This window comes from Engraulis encrasicolus, chromosome 8, assembly GCF_034702125.1.
Source record: "Engraulis encrasicolus isolate BLACKSEA-1 chromosome 8, IST_EnEncr_1.0, whole genome shotgun sequence".
NCBI lineage: Eukaryota > Metazoa > Chordata > Actinopteri > Clupeiformes > Engraulidae > Engraulis > Engraulis encrasicolus.
In genome coordinates this window covers 25,319,996-25,341,292 of record NC_085864.1, presented here as the reverse complement: position 1 = coordinate 25,341,292, position 21,297 = coordinate 25,319,996, and the positions used below count along the sequence as shown (strand labels likewise).

Sequence of the window (21,297 nt, the reverse complement as noted above, 5' to 3'; positions counted from 1 at the left end):
GGATGCAGTATCTCTGTGCAGTTGACAAATAGAATGTTTGTATCGACATATCCTTTATGTGTCACTGTAAATGCGTGACAGGTGAATGCAACTTACTGTACTACATCGTACCGGCTGAATGGTCTGTCCTCTCTGAGTTGGGTTCCTTGAAAGGCGCTATATAAAATTCAAGTTATTATTATTATTATTATTATTATTATTATTATTATTATTATTATTATTATTATTAGCATTATTGTGCTTGGCACTCAATGTCTGTGTCTGTTGCTGTAGGTGCCCCGGGGAATGTGCTGTCGTTCAGTGAGACCAGGGCACAGCAGCTGGTCCACCAGCGGTCAGAAGACTTCCTGCGTTTCAACCAGCTGCAGCTCTCCCGCATCTACCCCTCCGCCTACCGCATCGACTCCTCCAACTGCAACCCGCAGACCTACTGGAACGTGGGCTGCCAGCTGGGTGGGTTGAGTTCCTGTTCCTGTCAGAGGTATCAAAAGCGAAAGTGAAAAGTTAAGAAAAGAAACACAGTTTCTTTCCAACACAGAAGAAAAAAGTAAGACCTGTGTTCTTGTCATAAGATCAGCTGACTCTGCGCTGGTTGGATGAAGTTTGTGGTGGGTCCTTGTTAGGTTTTCAGTGTTTTTCAGTAATAACACATCTCTCATATATACATACTGGAACGGGGGCTGCCAGCTGGGTGGGTTGACTTCCTGTCAGAGGTATCAAAAGGAAAAGGAAAAGTGAAAAAAAGAAACACAGTTTCTTTCCAACACAGAAGACTTATCTGTGTGTCTGTGTTCTTGTCTTAAGATCAGCTGACTCTGCGCTGGTTGGATGAAGTTTGTGGTGGGTCCTTGTTAGGTTTTTAGTGTTTTTCAGTATGGACACATCTCTCATATATACATATATACATATATACATATATACATACATATAACATATCTCATCAGGTAGAATGGAGTAAATGGTGTAACAGCTATCCATGTAAAATCATGGGCTAGTGTTGTACTTACACCATGGATTTATTTTTTTGAGTTATACATTTGACACCTCTAGTCGCAGACTGATCATCACTGAAATACACCATGGGAGATTTACAGTGCTTTCTTCTAAACCGGCAGCTTTTGACCTACTATGGAGAGACAAAGACAAGCTCAGGCAACCCAAGAGATTGTATAGCAAGTGCAGGAAAAGAAGTGAAGGTGGGAGTAGAATGTGTAGGTGGATGTTGAATATAGAGTGGAATAAGACGGTTTCTCCGACTAGAAGCATTTTGAAGAACTAACACCAACATAGACGGACAACAACAACTTTTATTAATTTGTCAACACAAGCAACTACTGTCCGTGCATTTAGTAGAACAAATGCATTAATTATTAAGTCAAAGCAAGCCAACCATATGCATACATACAACAAATGTTATTCATTAATTTATGAATTCATGCATTATGTATATAATTGATCTGCATGGCGGGGCCCTAATAACCTCGAACTGTACTGTTGGCTGGAGACCCTAATGAGTACTCTCCCCGGTGACAGCTGCTGACCTACTGACCCCAGAATGGTGTGTGTGTGTGTGTGTGTGTGTGTGTGTGTGTGTGTGTGTGTGTGTGTGTGTGTGTGTGTGTGTGTGTGTGTGTGTGTGTGTGTGTGTGTGTGTGTGTGTGTGTGTGTGTGTGTGTGTGTGTGTGTGTGTGTGTTGTGGTGGGGGGTGGGGGATCTCTGCCCAGCCATATGCTCTGCCAGACACCATGCATACAGACTTCATGGTGCTGCTAGTATGCACGCACGACAAAGCCAACACAAATGGACACACAAACAAATGAAATTCATACATTGCCACATAAAGACATGCAGGAATAAAACTGATGAAAATGGGAATGCAGTAGGCCTACAGAAATGTCCACATATTGTAGGCATACAAAAAACACATTTAGTTTCATCCCATTTGCACTTACCCATTATCACATTTAACATTGCCTCTCTGCTTACAAACTCCAATACTAATTGTGGCGATGTAGGGCCTATATTTACTAACATTTGATTATGATGTAAAATTAAACAAATGCACCCCATAATGTGTCTGCATTCCTGCTTTAGTGGCGCTGAACTACCAGACGGAGGGTCGTATGATGCAGCTGAACCGGGCAAAGTTCATGGTCAACGGAGGCAGTGGCTACGTGCTAAAACCATCACCCATGTGTAAAGGTGAGTTTCTCACCTAGCGAGGAGGTGTTGACGAAAATGTCTGGAAGGCACATGACACATGACAAACACGGACATGCATCCAGGCACAACTGTAGTCAGTCGCAGTTTGTGTGTGTGTGTGTGTGTGTGTGTGTGTGTGTGTGTGTGTGTGTGTGTGTGTGTGTGTGTGTGTGTGTGTGCGTGTGCGTGTGCGTGTGCCTGTGCGTGTCTAACAATGTCAGTCACTAACAATGGAGACACGGCCGCCACTTTTTGCTTTTCCAATAAGTACAACACAGCTCAATCGTAAAGCAGAAAGTGGCGGCTGAGTCGCACTGTGTCGAGCTGTAGGCCTACCAGAAAACTGGCAGTGGAAAAGAGGCAATGGACATGCATCCAGGCACAGTTGTTGCCTCTATTGTTAGTTAGTGACTGACTACTGTTGGATTTAAGTGTGCAGACATTTTTCTTTCATTTTTCACAGGTTTTTTTATGTTTGGCACCTTTTAATCGTGAATGTGCTATAGTCCGTTTTAATGAAAGAGATGGACACTGTCTGGAGAAATGCACTGAACAGTGTATTTGGAGGACATTGCCAGTATAAAATGAAATGTACACAAGCTGTGTTGAACTATCTCACCTATCAAGGTGTTAAGGAAAATGTCTGTATGTATGAGGGTAATATGGTGAACAGGGTATTAATATTTGGATGACATTGCTATAACATTAAACACACATGAGCTGCGTTGAACTTTATCACCTAGCAAGGTGTTGAAGAAAATGGCCTCATTGGTAGTGGCTGAATGCAGTTGAATGTTGTGGTGTTGCAGTGTAAAACAGATGAACATGACTGTTACTCGGTGAACAGTGTAGAAAACATTACAGAGTTTGGATGTAAAGCCTTTTCATTTGTTTGTGGTGAATGCACAGAAATATTATTTTAGGAAACTTAACAACCAGTACACCTTTTGTTATTTGTCTTGATTTGGTAATGCAATTTAAATTGCTTTCTTAGATGGGTGATACTTTAAAACACATTTGGAAATGCACTTAAAGGGTTTTTAATCTGAATTCTTCACATGTGTTTGGATTTGCATGTCTGTTGCTGGATTAAATTGCATAAGCTTTGGTGTAGAAATCAGTGCTTCCCTTTTAGCCAGGTCGCGCCCTCCTAGTGATACAACACCTTCAGCATTGCTTCTAGTCAGGCCAAAAGCAATATAAATATCATTTCTGATCTCCAGAAAAATTGGGAACTCCACCCACTTTGACGGAAAACCAATCATCCAGTAGCAAACCTAGGAAGCCGGATCAACCACGCCATTTGGGAAACGTTAATTCTTATGCTCTTGGTCAGACCAAGTCTCGAAGGGATTTGAAAGTCGATGATAATCAGGCTACTTCCCTTTCTTCTCTCACAGGAACCTTCAACCCCTTCGCTGACGACCCGCTCCCAGCCTCTCCCAAGAAGCAGCTGGTACTGAAGATCATTAGCGGGCAGCAGCTCCCCAAGCCTCCTGACTCCATGCTGGGCGACCGAGGAGAGGTGAGCCTTCCTCCTCCAGTGCAGAGGTCTAAGCTGTAGAAGCAGGGTTGAGGCTGATGATTTCCAGCCCCAAAAAATGCTCTAAACCCGCCTGGAAGCACTAAATCCTGCCCAATTCTATTGATTTATATCAGAGACGATCTAACAAGCAACAGTATCTCTGTTTATATGGCTAAAAATTGGGCGTTTTTCTCTGCTATGTGCCATTTTTACCCGCAGACAGCCATCCTAAGGATATTTGGCAACATCCAAATGGACTCTCTAAGTGCTGAATTAACACTAGAAAATGTACTGTGTAGTGTATCAGTATAGCATGAGGCATCAGGAGGGAGGACTAATGTTCCACATCGACCTGCACTAGCCGGCCTCCTTTTCACTGGAGGAGAGGTGTATAAAGTAGAAGTAGTATTTGATGGTGGTGTGGTAAGTATTCATGAAAAAGGTAACCGTTTTTAATGGGCAGCATGAATTCTGGAAATGACCATCTAAAAATATTACATGATGCGCCTTTTTAATTTACGCTGGATTGCTACTAAACCACCTTCTCTGAATACCCCCTGGATCCACCATGACCTCAGGTTATACCAGCACTGGAGAACACCTCCTTGAGTTTACGTAATCCAACCCTTCTTTGCAAGTGCTGAGTACATAACATCCTACTGGAATTTAGCGTGCCTGTCTCAGTGGTTAGATATGAGAAGGCTGGTAAGTGTGTGTGAAGAGCTTCCATCGACGGCCTACATACTCTACTGTATGTGTTGGCAACAATGTATCACCCCGAGACAATTTGTCTCTCAGATACATTGCCCGACATCAATAGATTATGTAATAATGTTTTGAATTATGTGTTTGTCTCACTGAGAGTGCGTTTGGGAATGTACAATATGTACATAAAACAATTTCTTGCTAGCTTGCAAGGAATTACATACCTACCAAACACCCAGTTTGTAAAAGTGCATACAGATGTTGTTTAAACATCATTTTTTTTGCTTAATCCTTTCATAGGTACGTGTGCCCGTAGTCGTTAGAATGCCATTGCCATTGCTGAATATCAAAACAATGTCACTATAAGATGGCGACTCTGGGGCCCATGAATATGCCCTTGTTTCTTGCATCCTTCACATCAAGCCTACTCACTGACCTTTAACATGTCTGTCCCTCTCTGCCTGTCTCCATGCCCTCAGATCATTGACCCCTTTGTGGAGGTGGAGATCATTGGCCTTCCAGTGGACTGCTGCAAAGAACAGACCAGAGTGGTCGACGACAATGGTGCGTACAGTACGAGAGCCTGAAGCCTCATTGTAGGCTACTGTATGCTGCTGATGGTTATGTGCTGTTATGTAAGTCGCTTAGGACTGGAGGCATTGAGAATGGACTCGCCCCGAAACGTCTGTTTCTCCAGTTAACCTCAGACTTCTGTTGTTTAATTTCGGCTTCAGTACACTTTTTCACACAAGCCTTGCGTGGGCCTCCTTTTTTCCATTATCATGAGTGATTACTATTTTTTGGGAGTGCACGCACCAAGCAATACACGTGTGTAAAGTGCAGGCGCAGACGCCGACCTTTGTTGGTCTTTTGTCATTCAATGAAATCTGCTAAATGAAATGTAATGGATGAGTGTGTGTGGAGCAATGCTTTGTAATGTGGCAGTGTTGTAAAATCTGCACAAGGAAACATCATGTCCAGCAAAAAAAAGCATACAAATATAAATACATGTATGGCTCATCTCTACAGTGAAAATATGCTATGCTAATTTTAAAAAGATGATTGTTGTTGATGTGCACCCCTGAAAGGAGTTCACCAAAATTACAAATTCTGTATATATTGTATATCACGTTCTCTCTGTAAGCCTATCACAATTAGACTCTACAGTTTGCATCTGAACTCTTTATGTGTTTTCTCCATACCTCAGCAGTAGTTTTCCTGTTGTTCGTTCATGTGGTAACAGGAGTAAAGTAAAGTGTTTGTTTGTCTTGAAGGCTTTAACCCTGTGTGGGAGGAGACTCTGTCCTTCACCCTGCACATGCCAGAGATGGCGCTGGTGCGCTTCCTGGTTTGGGACCACGACCCCATCGGGAGAGATTTTGTTGGCCAGAGAACCGTGGCCTTCAGCAGCCTCATGCCAGGTGTGTGTACTATTGTCAGGCCAAGAGCAAAGCAATATCGTTTCTGAGCTCCCGAAAAATTGGGAACTCCTCCCACTTTGTCGAGGAGCATACAACCATAAGCAAACCAAGGGAGGCACGTCAACCATGCCGTTTGAGAAATGTAATTGTTATACTCTTGGTCAGACCAAGTCTCAAAGAGACTTGAGAGTTGATGATGATCAGGCTAAGGTGTGTAGCCCCTTGGTGCAGATGGGGTCGCCGGCATTGCCTATTCATTATTTGCTGAAAATACTCAACTACGTCATAACAACCTTAAGTAACAGATTAAGACATGTAGCCATTACAATTTTGGTGACAATAATGTTACAACATAGGCTCTGCACTAAGGGGTTAATGAGTTTTCTGAATTGTCACCACCAACATGCCATTAACACCAATGGTTGACAACACATCTTTGGCACACAGAAGTCATTTAAATGATGGGATCTGACTGTACTTAATTTATCTGAATTGTTGATTCATCTTTGTGTCACTGACATCATTGCATTTTTTGCTATGATCGATCTGTCTCTCTGTCTTTCTGTCAAATGTTTCTGTCTTTCTCCCCTCCTTTCCCATTCTATTTCCATCCTTTCTTTCTTTTTCTCGCTTTTTCCTATTTCCTCATATTTTGTTTTCTCGCTCTCTCTGCTAGGGTACCGACATGTTTACCTGGAGGGACTGACGGAGGCGTCCATCTTCATCCACGTCACGGTGCATGATGTGTATGGAAAGGTGAGGCTGACCTTAGCCCTTAGCCCTTAGCTGAGCAAAAATGGATGGCAGTAGCCTGTGCTGCGTACTCAGGGCTGGCCCAAGCCTTTATGGGGCCTTAGCAAAATTTCATCCGGGGCCCCCCATACCGGATACATAGTGTTGCTCCTGTTTCATTCATCATAGTAGATGGCATATGAGAAAAAGTATGACTAGGGAAATTAGAAGACAGTTCATTTCTTCGTGGAACTTCACTGCTCATGGGGGCCCTGGTGGCTTGGGGGCCCTAAGCCACCGCATAGTTCGCTTATGCCTCGGGCCGGCCCTATGTTTACTTCAGAACTTATTAAATTCAGGACTTGTTGTTGTTGTAGACATGTCAAATGTTATGCATCACTCTTTTCTTGCTTTCCAGTGGAGTCCCCTAGTCCTCAATCCCAGCTATACTATTATGCACTTTCTAGGCGCTAATAAGGTATCCTGTACGCCTCAGTGTACTGCATGTGCAGGGCATGATCTGTTGTACAGTACATTGGTACATTGTGTATGTGTGCACTTTGCAAGAATGTATCTTACGTATGTTGTATTGTATGTGTCTGTATCTTAAGCAGTCTTTGTTATAAATGTTGGGCTTGGGCATCTGCATGTTTGAATTTATCTCCAGAAAAATAGCAATTTAGAGGTGCCATGATTGTCAGCTTTCTTCAGAGGCCTGTTTGATTTTACAAGTAAAATGCATTATGGCACTATATTTAGAAATCAAGCGCGTAAACAAATACCAGAACACACTGATCGAAAAAAAAAAAACAGGATGCACATGACAAATGCAGTTTGGTGACTTCAAAATAACGTTGCCTGGATATACAAATGTGTTTTGTCTTATATTTAGAAGGAATGTGTATTTGTAAGGAAAATAATCAATTCACACAGCTCAGTATCTAACAAAGATACATGCATTTAACATTGTTGTGGTATATTATGCAGTATGTATGCTATGAGTTTCTCTGTGTGTTTGTATCAGAAAATTATTAGTGAGAAAAATAAAAAGGCAAGCATTACCCTGGGGTTAAAGCAAAATAAGATTGTGATCCTTTCTGTACTGTGTAGACTAGACTGATGGTAGAATGCTCTTTCATCAAGGAAATGGTGCTGCCATCTTTTGGCAGGTCATGATATTGCAGAGCCGGCACTTTTTCTTCCCTCATCCTGTCATGTTATTTCAGCCTTAGTGAGAATTAGTTTACAAGGGTTGATTGTCCAGGAGCATTGTGTATCAATCTTTGTTCATATCTTATTTACATTTTATTCCAATCATTGGTAACACTTTAGAATAATGGATGCAAAAAAGCATTATAAAGACTTAATAAATAATTAACTATTGATGAACAAAACATTAACAAACGTTTGTAAATGATTAGGAAATGTAAACAAATGCTTGTAAATGACTAGGAAATGTTATGTTAATATTTCATATTTATCAAACATTTACAAGTTGCTTGTAAATGAATAAAATAGTCAGTTATAAGGTGTGTAAAATCTTGAATATATCATTTGTAGATATTTTATAAAGCATTAATAAAGCTTAGTTAATAATAAAAACATTTGTTAATGTTTTATTCATCATTAGTGAATTATTTACTGAGGCTTTACTAAGGAACATTATTATAAAGTGTTACCCAATCATTTTGGTTCAGGATTGACATCTATATATTGCTTGGATCCCCATATTTGTGTTTTGTGACATATGTACATTGCTTGACGTTCATTCATTGCTGTGTTTCGTGAACAGTGACCTTGTGAACAGTGTCCATGTGTCTTGTCTACTGTTATGGAAGCATGGCTCAACCAGGGTTTCTTTCATTCCCACTTGTTTCTTGTTTTTTTCTGTGACTTTTCGGGTAATCAACCTTCTTCAGACCTGAAACGTCACGGAAAAAAAACAAGTGGGAGCAAAAAACCCTGGTTGAAGCGGACTTCTTTCTCTTTTTATCTGGTCATTCGCTTGTCCTACTCTCAGGTCAGACGTTTGGATGTGCAGACTTTTTCACTATGTGTACTGTTATGGAAGCACCATAGTCACAATTCTATCTCTTGGTATGACTCCTGCAGAATCGACAGCTTAAAGGCATCAGAGGTCTGTTCAACAAGGGCTCCAAGAGATCCGTGGACACCGGGCTGCCCTTGCGAAAGCGATCCCTGAGCGACCACCTCTTGCGACGTACAGCCAGTGCCCCTGCCAAAGGCCGCAAGAAGACCAAAATGTCTCTCGCCGACGCCACCGCAGAGGACACGAAGAAGAGTAGCAACAACAGCGGCGAGGCCGAGGAGGCTTCACAACCACAGGAAGTGGTGACGGCAGTGGTAGTGGACCGTCGACCGGCAGCCAGACCTCCTCTGCAGCACCGGCCTGTCTCCATGCCCCTGGAGAGACTGCTGCAGGGACAGCTCAGCCTGACGTCTCCCGACAAGCCTGACACAATCACTGAAGCTCTCACCGGTGAGTCTCACTCGGTGGTGCTCTGATTCTACCCAGAAACGCTGCGTCTCAAATGGCGCACTTGTGCACTTCAGGCACTATGTTTCAGTGTGTACTGCATGTCGTATTGATTACGCACTGAAACATAGTACCTGAAGTGGACAAGTGCACCATTTGAGACACAGCATGCTATCAAACGTAATGCACACATAATGCTATCAAACCATTCACAGTTGCTAAGTTTACATGAGACGTTATATTCCGAATTAACTCTCTTTAAGTCTGAATAAAGCTTAATTCTGCTTTGAAAACGTTATGTAAATATGTCACAATTCGGAATTAAATGAAAGAACAAAAATAACTCGACGGAACTCATTAATTCTTAATTATTAATTCGGAATTAAAAACGTCATGTAAACATAGCCAGTGTGTATGGATTGATGTAGTGCTTTGTAATTTTGTCATGAATGGGTCCTGGTAGCACCTTGACTACAGTAAAGTAAGAATGTTGAGCCAGAGACCTTACCTGAAAGTAGTAATCCAGCTGGCTGCAGGTTTATTTTGTATTTTAAGTCTCTTAGAAAAAAATCAGTAAGTTGGTAAGTTAAAAAATGGTAAGTTCAAAGCTTTGGTTTGATGTTTGCCTTGCACTTGGGTCTCACAATACAGCAAGATTCAAGAGAATTGTCTGATTATTTTTCTTGCATTGCTCTTATTTTAATCAAGCTTTTGTGTAGCCCTCCCCCTGTAAGAGAGGCTCATGCAGTAGTTTTAAAGTTTTTTCTTTCTTAACACCTTAACTTGCCTTTGTCTTGTTCTGTCTTTGCTGTTGTGCTTCCCTATAGTAGAAAACTGACTAGGAAACCCCAGCAGGTAAACCAAAAAGCCTTACTAAGGTTGTCTCATCAAAAACATTTCAATATTACATCATTTCACTGATGTAATTTTTTATTTCTCAAAAAGAAATACAAATATCTCGTTTGTGCCGAAGATGTCATCTGGTTACATCTTTCAACGTCTGTGCTTTATTCTTCGATGTTCCTTTTACACCCTACAACAAAACTCCATTCTCAAACTCCCTCCACTCACAGTGCAACTTGGTGGTTACATCACATTTGTCTTTGTTTGTGTTGCGGTCGCCATGTCGTCAGGAATGGTGTTCCATCCTTCCATTCTACATCATTCTATCTCAGTATTCTAACATAGTTCTTCTCTCTGTCTTGTATTCCACAGATTTGTCCCACTTTGAAAGCCCCAGATCCATCTCCGTAGATCTCCTCATCGAAACATCAGCTCCACCACATAGTATTTCTGATGACCGTTCCTTTAGCGCTGACAACATCCCTGGCTCGGATGAGATGGGCAATACGGCATATCTCGTGATTGGCGGAGGAGAGGCGCACGTGGATGACCTGTGCATGGACCCTCCACTGGACTGCGTTCCTCAGCGGACCAGCGCTGAGGAGCTGTCAATCATATGTGATCCATCTTCATCAAAGCCAGGCTTGGGTTTATCTGACCAAGTGGAATTGAACAATCGTGAAAATGACATTTTGAGCCCAGCAAATCACGAACTAGCTCTTTCTTCTCCTTCCCCTCCTGCCGTGGACCAGGATGAGCAACAGAGTGTGTTGTCTACTCAAGACAGCACCATCTCAAGACTCATCGATGCCGTTTCCCTAGGTAATGAGTATGACACTTGTGCATCAATATCTGCCTTGATCGGTCAATTTGAACTCTCCATGGACCATGCTACCCCTAAAAAAGAATCAGGGAAATCAACTTGTGTCCCGTCTCTCTTCAGTGTGACTCCAAAGTCCAACAAACACAGCAAAGCCCATTCACACCACAAAACCACAGATCACTTAATCAGTCCTCTCAAAGCTCCCTCAAGATCACAAACACAGACATCCCCAAGAAAAGCCAGCCAGAACACTGCTAGTAGTGGCCCATGTACAATTCCATTTTACTCAGAGCCTTTACTTCTCTCAAGTCCAGAGACCACGGACCATGCCGTTTACACTATACTCGATGAGGAAGTCCTGTCTCCTGCGTCTGTACATAACCAAAGGGACGAGTGCAACAGCGATGACAAGACCGTTCAAAGGTACGGACACAATGATAGTGCTGTGGATTCTTTCACGACCAAACAGCAGCATGACGACAACGTCAGTGTGGATCTTGAAGGCACTGCTTCTGCTGTCTCTTGGGGTCAAATAAGCCAAAGAGGCCAATATAATACTCCGTCCAGATCCCAGTGTACCTGGGAGGAGGCAGGTGGCTATGTCACATCACCATGCGCCAGTCCTCCAAACCCTGACCACTTCCTCCTGTGCCACGACTCAGCAGGGAGTAGCCTAATGGAGGTCGAGCTCAATGTAGATGGAGATCCAATGGAGGATGCACTTGCATCTCCACGACGCCATTGGAATGGCCACAGAAATAATAATAACACTGCGTCTGTGGATACTATACACAATGGACACTATGCTTCCCCTCTGCATAAAAGACCCTCGCACGCGCCATCACCTCTTCTTCACAATCCCACTGTCCTACCTTGGCCTCGTCACAGAACTGTAAGTTCCCCAACACAGTTCAACCAACCCAATGGCTCTTCTGCTATTAGCTCCAATCACCACAGCTTTAGTAACAGGCCTGTTTCTAGGGCCCCCCACCAAACCACTCATCATATTAGACACATAACGAATGGAAGACATGGAACTTCACAGGATAGAAATGGACATAATGATGGAGTGTCTCTTTATGAGAACATCTCATATGCTGATTACCTGTCCGAGCGTCAGAGGCAGAACCCGACCTTGCACAGGGATTTGTATTCTCCAGTATTAGACTATGATACTCCCCCCTCTACATGCACCAAAAATGGCTTTGCCCCAACTAATTATTCTCAGCACACCCAAACCCAAACCCAAACCCAAACAGCACCCTTTGGTGTGGAGCGAAGTTTAGCTCCACCACCACCACAAGTGTCTAAAGCCCCGAGCCCCTGCAAGTCTAAGAGCCTCGGTGACCTGACGTCTGAAGACATATCCTGTAACTTCCAAAGCAAGTACAAGGTCATCAGCCGCAGCTTCGTCACGCCGGCTCGAGACCCCAGACGAATAGGCTTTAAGCAGCAACCTCAATCTTCAGACCCCTTAACCGAACAGTTACGTAAGCTAGTGAACTTGGAGCAGGAAGAACGGCACCAGTCCAAACTCATCCTTCCCAAGCCTTTGCCAATATCCCTGCCCTCCCTCCACCCATGCCCCGTCAGCTCAGCGCAGGAAGCAGCAGCAGACGATCTCGAAGATCCCCCGCCCCTCCTTCATCGCCGGCTGTCCTCACGCAGCCAGAGCCGCGTGCGACACATCGCCAATCGCGCCCGCGAGAAACAGGAGGCGCTGAAGCAATCTCGGCTGCCGTCTGCTTCCGCTGCCACGGCCCAGACCAACAGCAACCAGGTGGTGCTGCGGCAGAAGTCACCAGCAGGCACGCAGCAGAACCCTCTGGCCAACAGACACTCCACCGGCTCCTACATTGCAGGGTACCTGGAACAGCTGGAGGACAGAGGACTGCCTGAGGGAGCCTGTGCTTCAGTCCGATACAGCTACGGTGACCATTACTACACTAATAACGGCTCAGCACACACAACTGACTCGAGTCTTCCCTCAGAACCTGAGGTCTACTTTCTGCTCAGACTATGATATGAGTTTCCTGCCATGAACTGATCAGTAGGAGCCACTGATATTTTTGTGTGCAAATTTTTGAAACAACAAAAGTCTGCGACACCAGGCTCCCGTTTCTCTTTTTTAATATGACATTTTGGGAAACATGCCCTTTTTGGTTTCAGTTGATGTCCAGCACCTACAGTATTTGAGATGGATGTATGTGTTTTCTTTGTCAAACATGTTTTTTGACGGCACTAGGGCTGTAACGATTTTGTATCGAACCGAGAAATCATGATACTCAGTCACGATACTGTATCGTGATACAAGGAGGCAGTATCGTGAAATGCCCTTTCAAAGTTCTGTTACACTTCAGTCCAGAAAACAACCACACGATATGATGTGATAGTGCCTCCAAGCTTGAAATCAATATCCTTATTATTTTAAAACTTTAAAAAATATCATAAGTTGCCCTTTTGTAACCTTTTCTATGGGTCACAAATCGTGGGTTGTATCGAACCGTAGATCAAACATTGTGATACAAATCGAATCGTGAGTTAAGTTTATCGTTACAGCCCTAGATGGCACCATCTTGCATCTTGCCAACTTGCTTCTTGCCAGGTCCCGTGCGAAACACTTTGGAAGTCCCATCAAAGTCCCATGGTATGCACATGGAATGGGAAAAAATGAGTGGCTCCTACTGTGTACGACGTACGTCAACGTACAGTATGTATGATGTACCCCATCCCATTTCACACTTTAACATTTGCTAATGTTGAGGATGATTGGCTGTAAAGACAACATGTTGTACATACGGTACTATACGTGTACCTGTTTTTATGTGTGGAAAAAGTCCTGTCTCGCTGTCCTGCTTGTGAGGCTTCAATTTTTTCTCTGGCCTACAACAACTGGTGAATTTTCTTCAGTCTTTACTGTTTGTAACAATTGTGACCTTACTCAGAGTTACCGCTTCAATTTCGAGTCCAAGGTAATAGGACTGTACTGTGATATAATAGCAGTATGGTCTTTTGTCTATTGGTCTTTCTCGTTGTCCTTTGAAAATGTGTATGTGTGTATACTTATACATTTGGCTCCTATTTTAATAGAGCTGTACAGTCTTCCTATGTATTTTGCTCTGTTTGTACTGTATATACAGATGTTGTTTGTTTCTATTTAAAAGCACCATGCATTTTCCTGTTTATAAGTTACAATGGAGACTATGTTAAGAATGCATGTTAACAGTGGACTTGTCAAGCATGACTATGCACCAAGTTTTAGATGTTTTCATGCTTTTGCACAGATTGAATTTTTAAAAACCTACTGGATGCAATACATAGACCTGCTTGCTTTACCTTTCTCTTGATTTCAATAATGACAACAAGGCAAATACAACAAAATAATGTCAATATAATTAAACTTTTATTTTTATAATTGCTTTGATACCAAAAGCAAAATTCAAATAAATGCGACTTCTACAGTGTATTATTACACAGTGTATTTGTTACTTTGAAATGTACATATTGGTTAAGATGCATTGACATGGTAGGATTGATATTATTTTGGTGTCGATGTATTATATAATCTGTTTGTATCTGCACCAAATGGAAAGCAGAGCATTTCCCTACGATTGCAATAAAACTCTGAAGATTTGAAGAAAGTGGCCATGAATCATTTCCGTCCTCCTCCATGATGTGAATGAAATGACTGAGATTTGGTTTGTTAATAAGAGACGTTTGTAACCTAATGTGGGTAGATGTAAATTCAAAGATTAACTGAATATTATTTTGGTGTATTGTAGGACGTTGCAGGCTATTGAATTGCCAAAATGAAATGAATACGTTAACATGTTGTGTTGTCTATCTGGGCTAGATTTAAGTGCCCAGGCAAAAACATTGCTGGCAATTGCCCTGTGTTTAACAGTGACTAAAAAGGTAATCTGTTATTCTAATGTCTGCTCAGCAGTTACAGTGTGCAATTTAGATGTTGCTGTAACCAGAAGACCTAATGGGAGTCTTTGAACAGCAGTCTACCCAGATATGCCAGCCCAGCCCTCACTATAGTGTACTGTAGTTCAACAGGCCTGGCTTAATTACAGTCCCAGTGCAGCATCAGTCAACCACACATTCATCACTAAATGCTGAGCAATTATTCTTAACAGTTTGTCTCTCGAGATAGATTAAAAACAATTTTGTGTAATAAGTGTTGTTTTGCTCAAGTCCTCTCAGGACTGTTTGCTCTCCACAAATACTGATATATTTGCAGCACCTTCAGACACACTGGTGGAGAGCTAGCTGGAGGTGAGCCAGGCCAGGAGAGCGAGTGTCACCCATGCCCGGTTCTTCGTCAGCCCCTCTGTTGCAGACCTCTGCCAGGGTGCTGCTGCTTCTTCTGCTCTGGGTGCCTGGAGGGGCCGTGGACGTGATGGCAGAGACCCCAGTGGTGGAGCTCGAGCAGCAGCAGAGCTGTGTGCGCTGGGACGAGCCTGAGGGGGTGGATGACCGCGGCCTCTCTCAGGATGGAGACGTGGTCATTGGAGGACTCTTTGTGGTGCACAACCAGCCACCTACTCCAGACCTCAGCTTCACCAGGAAGCCTGCTTTAAAACCTTGCTCTCGGTAAGTGGACTGGCAACAAAATGTTTTTTCTTAATCCATTTAATATCATTTTGCCACCTGAATGGACTGTTTAAGCAAAAATCTGAAGTCATTTGCATTCGTAGGGTAACCAAACTCTGCAAAACATCTCTCTGTAATACAAGTTATTTAATATATTTAATAATGTCCATAATGAGCTTGGAAGCTCAATTGTTTTGTCAGACACGGCGTAAATTATACAGTAGTGTGTGTGTTTTGATGGTAATTCGGACATTTGGAACTGCTGTGCATCACAAGATGATTCATGCCAACTATACCATATTTCTCTTCAATTTTTCACTCTCTCTTTATAGCATGTTTTTATCTCATAGTATTTTAATATAACTACATATAGGTATGTGTTGAAATGACCCATCATCTCTTTTGAACTTTTTTCATAGTGTTGTAAAATAACACAACCAATTAAACAACATCTTTTGTAAACTATATAGTCTACAGTATTATGTTTAGTCTAATGAAACTGATGTTTACACATTGAAACACACACTGAAAAACACCTGCACTTATAACTGTTAATCATAGCACATTTTATTTAAGTCATCATATGTATAATGTGTCAGTGACTACTCTGTTGTGAAGCATGAGAGAAATGCCACAAGCATTGGCAAGTATTAGTATCCATAACAGTCCTAACTTGTGTAAGTCTAACTTATCAGTTTTCAGAGTGAACCTTACCAATGGGCCCAAACAATGGCGTTTTCTGTGGACGAGATAAACCGGAATGCCCACCTTCTGCCAGGAGTACGGCTCGGCTACCAAATCCTAGATAACTGTAGGTACCCCTGGTCCTTGCGAGCAGCCATGTCTATGATCAGCGGAGGAAATCATTCGTGCAAATCTACCGGACCTGTGAGAGTGATCATAGGGGATGCATCTTCCACCCAAACCATCATGTTGTCCAGGATACTCAGTCCTCTGCAGGTGCCCATGGTGAGTCATATACAGTCCCAGGAAAAAGTTTGTACACCCTTTGAAATTTCTTACATTTCTGTCAAAATTGATCATAAAACATGGTCTGATCTTACCGGAAATCTCAAGAGGGAACAATTAGAGTCTGCTTTAATTAATTCCACCCAAACATTTACATGTTATCATATTTTTATTGGTCATAAGGCCATAACATTCACAGGAGAGCAGGGCATAAGTAAGTGCACCCTTGCGTTAAGTAGGTTTTAACCCTCAGTTAGTTGCAATATCATCAACCAGACTTGTCCTGTAGTTGCAGATCAGATTAACAAAACAATCTGTTTGTATCTTGTCTCCCTCTTCTTTAGAGAACTGCCTCTCATCAGCAAGGTTTGTGGGATGTCGGGAGTGCATAGCTTTCTTGACTTCATGCCATATAATCTCAATTGTTTTTTGTCAGGGCTTTGACTGGGCTATTTCAGAATGTGTATTTCATTATTATGAAGCCATTCTAAAGTCGATTTGCTTTTAAAATATGGGTTGTTGTCACATTTCAGGACCCATACTCTTGTGTGCTTCAACTGTGTAACAGACTTCCTCACGTTTTTTCTGTAAAATATCACAATAAACTTGAGTTCATTGTTAAACTGATAATAGCAAACTGTCAAGGGCCTGAGGCAGCAAGGTAGCCGCATATAATGATGCTCCCGCCACCATACTCAGAAGAGGAGATGTAACCAAGAATAGCTTAAAATGGGATTCATTCTGCCAATCTAAAATTAATGGGGTTTCTGTCCAAAAAAATATTGTTGCACCTTTGAGGTTTGCGAAAAAGCATTTATATGCTTCATAGAATTACTGCAAAATATTCTGTAGACCAACGTTGAAATCAAAGTTGAATTGTTCAGGGGAACACACAATGTTATGTTTGGAGGAGAACTGGAGAACCACACCTTCACCAAAACATCATCTCCACCTTTGAGTATGGTGGCGGGAGCATCATTATATGCGGCTACCTTGCTGCCTCAGGCCCTTGACAGTTTGCTATTATCAGTGGAACAATGAATTCAGAAGTTTATCGAGATATTTTACAGAAAAAAGTGGAGGATGGGTGCTGAAATGTGACAACAACCCATACTTTAGAAGCAAATTGACTTTAGAATGGCTTCATAATAATGAAATACACATTCTGAAATAGCCCAGTCAAAGCCCTGACAAAAAACAATTGAGATTATATGGCATCAAGTCAAGAAAGCTATGCACTCCAGACATCCCACAAACCTTGCTGACAAGAGGCAGTTTTCTAAAGAAGAGGGAGACCAGATACATCCAAATTGTTTTGTTAATCTGATCTGCAACTACAGGAAACATCTGGTTGAGGTTATTGCGACTAACTTAGGGTTAAAACCTATTGAATGCAAGGGTGTACTTACTTATGCCTTGCTGTCCTGTGAATGTTTACATCTTATGGCCAATGAAAATATGAAAACTTGTAAATGTTTGGGTTGAATTAGTTAAAGCAGACTCTGGTTGTTCCTTCTTGTGATTTCCGGGAAGATCAGACCATGTTTTATGACCAATTTTGACAGAAAGGTAAGAAATTTCAAAGGGTGTACAAACTTTTTCCTGGGACTGTATCAAATGTATCAAATCAGTGGTGTAGTCTACTTTTTTGAGGTGGGTATACTATATATTTGTGCTTTTTTGTGGTGGGTGTACTGTGTTATTCTAAATACTAAATCATACATTTTAGGTGGGTATACTGAAATCCCTGACATTTTCAGGTGGGTATACTGTGTATATCTGCATTCTATGTAGACTACACCACTGTATCAAATGTTATATCTCAAATGTGCAAGAGAATATAATGACGTTGGCCTCGTTCACATGACACATGCAAATCAGAATGATTTAATTCATTTAATTCAGAGTAAAACTTAGTTTCGCTTTGAAAACATCATGTTAACACTTTTAAATGAAAGTGCAAACTTAACTCGATGGAACTATTTAATTCTGAATTATTAATTCTGAATTGAAAACATAATGTGAACTAGGCCAATGTTTAATCTGTATTTATCGTTATCTGATGGAAATGCAATTTATTTAAATTCAGTTGACTTTGTAAAATTATACTACCGGTATGTTTTTGAATTTATATATTTGTAATGCAAATCATCTGCATGTCTTACGTTAGGAAACCAAAAGCACACATGACTAAAGCAGAATTTCTTTATCAAAATTGTTGTGGTGATCCAGCAGCTGAAAATGTGCAGACTTCTGGTTTTTTTCATTTATGACTTCAAACCTGTTCTTCACAGATCAGCTATCAAGCCAGCTGTGCCTGTCTGAGTAACAGGCAGGAGTTCCCCAACGTGTTCCGCACGATTCCCAGTGATGTTTATCAGGCACGGACCATGGCCCACCTCGCTGAGCATTACGGGTGGACTTGGGTGGGAGCCGTGGTTGTGAATAACGACTACGGTCTCCTGGCAGTGCAAGCCTTCAGAGAGAGGGCGCAGGGATCAGGGATATGCCTGGCTTTCTTTGAGACATTCACCCGCGAGACTTTGGCTCAGGATATACAACGTATAGCCACTACTGTACAGGAGTCTTCAGCTCGAGTGGTGCTGGTGTTTGCCTGGTACACTGATGCCGGGGCACTGCTGCTGGAGCTTGCCCGCAGGAATGTGACTGGCAGACAATTCCTCGCCAGTGAGGCCTGGAGCACCAGCTCGTACCTACTGAACAACCCGGCCATGAGAACTATCGCCAACGGGGTTTTAGGGGTGGCCATAAGGAGTGCTCCCATCCCAGGTCTGGAGAACCACTTACGGAGGCTCCATCCTTCCCACCACCCCAGAGATGCCCTGTTGAGGGACCTGTGGAGGGAGGAGTTTGGATGTGAACCTTTCAGTCTCTCTGGCTCTGAATCAGCGTCCTTGCCGCTCTGCAGTGGGGCCGAGAGCCTGCAAGGGGTGCAGAGCACCTTCACAGACACCACTCACCTACGGGTGACCTATAATGTGTATTTAGCCGTGTACGCTGTTGCACACGCATTCCACTCTTTACTGGCATGCGGTCCAGTAGAAGACAGTGCGATGAACAGAAGCCAGCAGCAGTGCTCATCCAACTATAACATTAGTGCAGCTGAGGTAAATACTGCATCTAAAAAAAGATAATCAAAAATACATAAATAGATACAAAAACAACCTACAGAAGATATCGTGCCATACTTGTACATAAGAAGACCTAACTTGACTTTTAAAAAAGTGAGCTTTACTGTAATTATGTGGTCTGTCAAGGTCCTGCAACATTTGGGTCAAGTGAACTTCACTACTCAGATTGGGGAGAATTTCTTCTTCCAAGGTGGGGACATCCCTGCTGTGTATGACCTTGTGAACTGGCAGGCCTCACCTGACGGTGTGCTAACTTACAGCACAGTCGGCCGCGTTGAGGGCTTCAAACTACACATGGAGGAGTCAGCCATCTGGTGGGCCACTGGATCAAAAGTAATCATGTTTAAATCTTTGGCACCTGCATACAAATAGACTGTACAGAATGTATACACGTGGGGAAGTGGGGGCAGGGCTGGTTCTATTCAATTTGGTGCTTGGCGAGCACCCCTCTTTGCTTTTTGTGGAATTAAAAATTGGCATGTGTAAACTTAATTGAGGGAATATGAAGGGATTTGAATCAATAACGCGTCATGAAATGCCTACTGATAAGGAAAATGCTTAAAAGTACATATTGTCATTACTACACAATGAACTGATAGTGCTTCCCCATTGTGTGGTGCAGGTGCCAGTGTCTGTGTGCAGTGAGCCCTGTCCTCCAGGGACTCGGAAGGCCACACGCAAGGGGGAGCCCATCTGCTGCTTTGACTGCCTTCCCTGTGCAGACGGAGAGATCAGCAACAAGACTGGTGTGGATATAAATCATATCATATATACAGTATACTTTGAACAACATGCCCAAGTAATGTCTAAGTAATTACTGTATTTATTTGTCAATTTGGGACATGAACACAGTCAACAATATGCAAGCATAGGTTTACTCTCCTAACAAGTTGTCGTTTGTTTGCTTTTATCTTTTAGATTCTCTAACGTGTGACCGCTGCCCTCTGGAGTTTTGGTCCAATGATGAGAAGGACAAGTGTGTTCCTCTACCTGTGGAGTTTCTGTCCTTTACCGACGCTATGGGCATCACGCTCACAACAGTGGCAGTGTCGGGTGCTGTGATGACAGCGGCTGTAGCAGTCGTCTTTGTCTACAACAGACACACACCCATCGTGAAAGCCAACAACTCAGAGCTCAGTTTCATGCTTCTCATGTCTCTCAAGTTGTGCTTCTTGTGTTCTCTGTTGTTCATGGGTCAGCCAACCCACTGGTCATGCCGCATCCAACAGGCAGCGTTTGGGATCAGCTTTGTCCTGTGCATATCCTGCATCCTGGTCAAGACCATAGTGGTTCTGGCTGTCTTCCGATCAGCAAGGCCCGGTTCTGACTCCATGATGAAATGGTTTGGACCGGGTCAACAGAGAGGCAGCGTGCTTCTCTTCACCTGCGTGCAGGTGATCATATGTGCGGTATGGCTCTCCGTAAGACCTCCGCAGCCACACAGGAACACAGGGCTCAAAGGGTCAAAGGTCATTCTGGAGTGCACTCTGGGGTCAGTGGAAGGGTTTGCCACATTGCTGGGGTACATTGGACTGCTGGCAGCGATTTGTTGCCTGCTGGCCTTCTTGGCTAGAAAGCTCCCGGACAACTTCAACGAGGCCAAGTTCATCACCTTCAGCATGCTGATCTTCTGTGCGGTGTGGATCGCCTTCGTGCCGGCCTACGTCAGCTCGCCGGGCAAGTATGCCATTGCTGTGGAGATCTTCGCCATACTGTCTTCCAGCTTTGGCCTCCTCCTTTGCATTTTTGCTCCGAAATGCTTCATTATATTAATACAACCACATAAAAACACCAAGAAGTTCCTCATGGGCAAGTCTGAGAAGACATAG

At 42.9% G+C, this 21,297-nt stretch overlaps 2 protein-coding genes across 2 annotated transcripts in view; both read left to right on the top strand.

Annotated features, from left to right (window-relative positions):
- The window catches only part of plch1 (phospholipase C, eta 1), a 73,669-nt gene extending 59,297 nt beyond the window's left edge, over positions 1-14,372 (top strand). Inside the window, exons 15-23 of the mRNA XM_063204565.1 lie at positions 274-453; positions 2,095-2,202; positions 3,603-3,727; positions 4,912-4,996; positions 5,707-5,853; positions 6,530-6,609; positions 7,004-7,063; positions 8,698-9,085; positions 10,298-14,372. Coding sequence (XP_063060635.1) covers positions 274-453; positions 2,095-2,202; positions 3,603-3,727; positions 4,912-4,996; positions 5,707-5,853; positions 6,530-6,609; positions 7,004-7,063; positions 8,698-9,085; positions 10,298-12,771 — 3,647 coding nt within the window. The 3' untranslated portion in view covers positions 12,772-14,372. The remainder of the gene's footprint in view (positions 1-273; positions 454-2,094; positions 2,203-3,602; positions 3,728-4,911; positions 4,997-5,706; positions 5,854-6,529; positions 6,610-7,003; positions 7,064-8,697; positions 9,086-10,297) is intronic.
- Positions 14,373-16,061: 1,689 nt separating this feature from the next.
- On the top strand, positions 16,062-21,297 carry LOC134453596 (extracellular calcium-sensing receptor-like). Its single transcript, XM_063204376.1, has 6 exons — positions 16,062-16,316; positions 18,611-19,444; positions 19,595-19,801; positions 19,841-19,843; positions 20,091-20,214; positions 20,387-21,297. Exons 1-6 carry the CDS (start codon positions 16,077-16,079, stop codon positions 21,295-21,297), a joined length of 2,319 nt encoding a protein of 772 aa, XP_063060446.1. The 5' UTR covers positions 16,062-16,076.

Coding starts and splice junctions, on each gene's coding strand:
- LOC134453596 (XM_063204376.1), top strand. CDS start 16,077: ATGGCGTTTTCTGTGGACGAGATAAACCGGAATGCCCACCTTCTGCCA. Junction 19,445..19,594: donor ATAACATTAGTGCAGCTGAG/GTAAATACTGCA, acceptor TGGTCTGTCAAG/GTCCTGCAACATTTGGGTCA. Junction 20,215..20,386: donor AGAGATCAGCAACAAGACTG/GTGTGGATATAA, acceptor TTTATCTTTTAG/ATTCTCTAACGTGTGACCGC.